Consider the following 4782-nt stretch of genomic DNA (forward strand, 5'->3'; position numbering starts at 1 on the left):
TTCCCTTATCTACCCCCCTGCCCCCCCTCCCCCACAGACACACACACACACAACACAAATTATAACCACTATCCCCAGTACTGCACCATACCTACTTCATCTTTGTCACTGTGGAATACAGAGTTTTAAAGATAGGGCAGCTGAACAGAGATAAGATAATAATCACACAAACAACTGCAGCTGAAACCAATGTTCAAACTAAATGTTCAATTTAAAAAAATCAATTCAATTAAAAGAATTTACTGACCTCAAACTGTTGAACTATTGCTGCAAAGCCAGGTGAAGTTCGACAGCTGTCCTCTAGGAGGTTCATGCTTCGGTCGTAGTGGCCGATGTAAGTGGTAAAAACCAAAAACTCTGCTTTTCTGGTGAGGAAAATGTCGGCAATCCTCTGGTTCTCCTCCCTGAGCAGAGGAACAGACGAAAAACAACATTTATTTTTTTCTTTCTTTGTTGACATCCATTTCCAGTAGGATGTTCCTGAGGTGGGGGACATTTGTCGGGAGGAGCTGAGGGGATGTCGTCCCTCACATGCACTGAAGGTCAAAAGACAGAGGAAAAAAAACATCCTGTGATTTGAGGTGAAGCTCTGTGACAGAGCGACAGCAGCGAAATGGAAGGATTATAACTGAGACCTGCTAAGATTTATGTCCAGAAGTCAGAGGTTTGAGCTGAAAAGGACAGCGTTATTAAATGAGAGTGAGGGATTATTGACGGACAGGTGAGGTATGGACCTGTGCCAGTGATGTCATGACCTCAGTGATCTGAACGCAGTAACAAACGTTCAAGTTACTGCAGTTCTCATTATATCCTGGTCTCCAGGTCTGTTTTTGGTCCGGTTGCAATACATCGATGCATCACGACTAAAACGATGATTCCGAATGGATTTGGGAAAAAAAAATGAATTGCTGTTCGGACCCTGAGAGTTAGAGCATTTGTACGAATCACCATATTTTCCACTCTGAACGCAGTAACAAACGTTCAAGTTACTGCAGTTCTCATTATATCGATCCGTGTCAGTTGTACCTGGGTTTTCTGGTCTCCAGGTCTGTTTTTGGTCCAGTCGCAGTATATCAATGCATCACGACTAAAACGATGATTCGGAATTGATTTGGGGAAAAAAATGTATTGCAAGGCATGGTCTGTGTTATCTCAAAAAGTCACTTTTCGGACTCTGAGAGTTAGATCATTTGTACGAATCACCATATTTTCCACAATGTAGACTAGAAAAAAAATTACCGTATTTTTCCAGACTATAAGTCACAAATTTTTATCCTTTGGCTTGGTTTGCGATTTATACTCAAGTGCGACTAATATATTAAAATATATAATTTCACATGTTTGTTATTTTCACACTGACAGCCACTAAAGGGCGCTCTAGGCATGTGTACCAGTATCTGCTACTCTTATATGTCACACTTTTTTCATCGTTTGGCTGGTGCGACTTATACTCCAGAAAATACAGTAATGAGAAAAGCACATTATTACTTATTCTTATGTTGTCTCTTATTAAAAACTCTTATTAAACCTAGGTGGCGGTATTCTTAGTCTCACCAGTGTTTGATGCGGTTCTCCAGCTCGGCGAGGATTCTGCGGTGGAGAGTGTAAACATCAGGCAGTTCGTTGAGAATCTCTCGAAGTCTCTCTTCCTTCAGCGCAGGCTCCCCCTTCTCCCCCACAGCCGACACCACCGCGTCCCGAAAGTCCTGGCCAATGGGATGGAAACGTCTTTACTGTCCTAAATCTACATGAATTCATTCCTGTGATAAATCATTTCATGATGACATTTAACAGTCCTGAGCTTCCAGCTCTTCTATCCACCACTCATGTCTCTCTAAGCCACTGCTGTGACAGTGATTTAGGCCTTTTATTCCAGACGGGGACATGAAGGAGAAACACTTGTTCCTGCTTTACATCATCAGTGCCAAAGTGCCCTTGAGCAAGACATAAATCTTCTGTTGCTCAAGAGAAATGTACCTTTATGGAGTAGATTCAAGGTACAAGAATATCAACATTTTTGGCCGTGGTGACAACAGTGAACAGTCACCGTACGACAGACGAACCACTGGTTCATCGAACCGTGAGTTGAGATCCGTTTTCACTCACCTCCTGGAGGAGCTTTAAAGCGTTGACGTGTCTGCAAACAGAAACAAACACAGCCACAGCTGAAGAAGAGTCTGGTCATGAACACCGTCATATTTGATCAGAACATTTTGACAACTCACTGTCTCTCTGTGTCCAGCAGCTGTTTTGCGACGTAGAAGGCTCTGGAACGCCCGTCAGGCTGCGAACAATGACATGACGCACTGTAATAAACCCAGGGTTAAGAAGTCTGCGAACGTTTTTCCTCTGCTTGGCCGTGGTTCAACACGAACCGACTCTCGACATCATCTCTGAGCGACTGTAAAATTTCTAAATAATGAGGACAGCATTTAGTTGCCCATTAACCTCCATTAACCTCCATTAAAACCCAGACCTGTGGGGGCAATTCAGCTGCTGCTGGAGATGAAGAGCAGTTTGGCTTTGTTTGATTCTGTATTGTAATGCCATTACAGATGTTATTGTTTCCATACAGCAGTCAGGAGGAAGGTGGTTCCTGGGCTCGTCCACATAATGGCACGACACGCAAAACAAATTAAAGCGCAATTAATGAGCAGAAGTAAAAGGTTCTCTGGAAGACCTGGAGCCGTCTCAGGTGGATTCTTAGGGTTTAGTGTACATCGTTCACCTTTTACTGTATTTATTTTTATTTAACTAGAGGTGAAACTGAACTACTTGTCATTGTGACACAACCAAAATTTGACCTCTGTATTTTACCCATCACCAAAGTCAGCAGGGGGCAGTGCAAAAAAAACATTTTTTTCATCATTGGTATCTTTTCAAATGTTACACTTATTTCTACACACCTTCTGTTCACACGTGTGTCAGAACAAACCTGTTTGTAGTAATGGCTGTCTGCACCCCCGTCCTCCTCCTCAGATGTTCGCCCCTGGTCGTCCTCAGCCGCCGTCTCCGCTCTGACCTCAGCCACTGAACCGGTCTGTGGGCTGACGGCCACCACACACACGTTGTAGGCTTCTGTGTAGGCACTGAGTGTGAAGGTGGGGAGAAGGTTACAGTCACTGTTATTGAAGAAGATTTAAGGATTTATAAAGTACAAATGACACTGCTGCTGAATGTGCATGACCTCGCAGCTTTTTTATTTGTTTTTTTTTTAAATATCAATCATTTTTCTGTAGAGCAGACTGAAAGTTGCAGGTCTTCAAAGTCGGTAACGAAACAACGGAACCCAAAAAACGGCCACACGTTTGTATGTTTTGCCCTGAGGTTTTTTCTCCAGGGAGCCTAAATGAATATGCTAATGGGTGAAGCTCAGCAGGGGGCGCTAGCTCTACAAATTAAACATGTCTTAAAGTTACAGCAGTAAAGCAGCGGACCTGAATGTGACCAATTGCCCTGTCAGCGTTACTGCCATGTCGGAATTCCGGCACCAATGGACCGAATCCCACTGAGATGCAAATGAGCTACGTATGAACGCCATATTTGGGCTCGTCTGATCTCTGAATCATAAACATTAAAGCTGCACGGACCATTACCGCTCGTAGCCGCCAACTTTGGCTGAGAGACCGGGGGCTTGAACCACACGACACATGCACACTTTCTATTTTGAACCCTCTTTACGACTCCCAATGACACTGCCGCTGTCACGTCTCCGTCCTGCCAAGTCAAGACTCAGGGCAGAACGTGTGCAGATTAATCACAGAAGGAGATTAAAAAAATAATGGTTTTCCTTTTGCCTCAGGTTGAGACGAGGACGGCAGTGATTGGACGAAGATGCAAATGATTAAACCCCCATTATTCACAGTCAGCCTTCAGGTGGCGCAAAACTAGTTTAACTTTTAATTAAGGCCATTAAAATGTGAAAATATTATTTTGGTTTTTGCCATGTGTCATTAAGACAACCACAGGCTCTGATGCTGCGACAAAAGGAGGCTGATCTCTGCATATAATTCCTTTAAGTCTAAACACTATAAACAATGTTTGAATTTTTTTCCAGAATTCTGGGAGATTCATTTCAAACCTGGTCACAACCTGCTTCTTTACCTCCTTTCAAAAGTTTATTCTGTTTCGGAGGAAAAAATTTTGAAAACCTAGTGCAAAGATTTCCACTGAGAATAAAATATTGCACAGCTAAACGTCGACAATGATGTAATGATCAATTACTGTGTTACACCCCATTAAATTATTACATTTATTACAATTTTCTTTAGTTATTGAAAAAATGTTTTACCCAGAATTATTTCATCTTCTTTTAAAAATGCAATTCATTTTCATATTTATATTTTCCTAAGTGGTTGGACTTTACGTGACTACAGACAAAGCTGTTTGTGCTACTTTCCCTGGTTTTACCCACCAAAATGGTGACCAGAGTGAGAAGAAAACACCGCAGTTAACAACTGCTGACTACAGAACACGCTGAGATCCCTATCTCGGCCTGTTGTTCTTAACAAGCCGGGAGAAGAGGGATGACTCCAAAACACTCCGACTATTAATCATCAACAGCAGCCCGCATGATATGGGCATGGCCCACAGAAAGGCCAGGAGTGTTGGTGAGGGGGGGTGGGGGTTCACATCAGCACCATAAGGCGTATCATGCTAACAAACGTACCTGAAACTTTGACAGAGGAGGTGTTTGAGCTGATGATTTATGAATGAAAGCGCCCTGTTTTTAACTCAGAACTGTTGAGATCATCCACCAACCACTGCCCCCCCCCCCCCCCG

General features: G+C 43.0%; 1 protein-coding gene across 1 annotated transcript in view; it reads right to left on the minus strand.

Annotated features, from left to right (window-relative positions):
• Positions 1-4782, minus strand: part of LOC103385937 (FYVE, RhoGEF and PH domain-containing protein 5-like) — an 18258-nt gene that overhangs the window by 8401 nt on the left and 5075 nt on the right. The window contains 5 exon segments of the mRNA XM_017036331.2: positions 248-404; positions 1555-1706; positions 2107-2137; positions 2226-2284; positions 2936-3089. Of these exon segments, the coding sequence (XP_016891820.1) occupies positions 248-404; positions 1555-1706; positions 2107-2137; positions 2226-2284; positions 2936-3089 (553 nt within the window).

Source organism: Cynoglossus semilaevis, chromosome 11 (genome assembly GCF_000523025.1).
Source record: "Cynoglossus semilaevis isolate Cse_v1.0 chromosome 11, Cse_v1.0, whole genome shotgun sequence".
NCBI lineage: Eukaryota > Metazoa > Chordata > Actinopteri > Pleuronectiformes > Cynoglossidae > Cynoglossus > Cynoglossus semilaevis.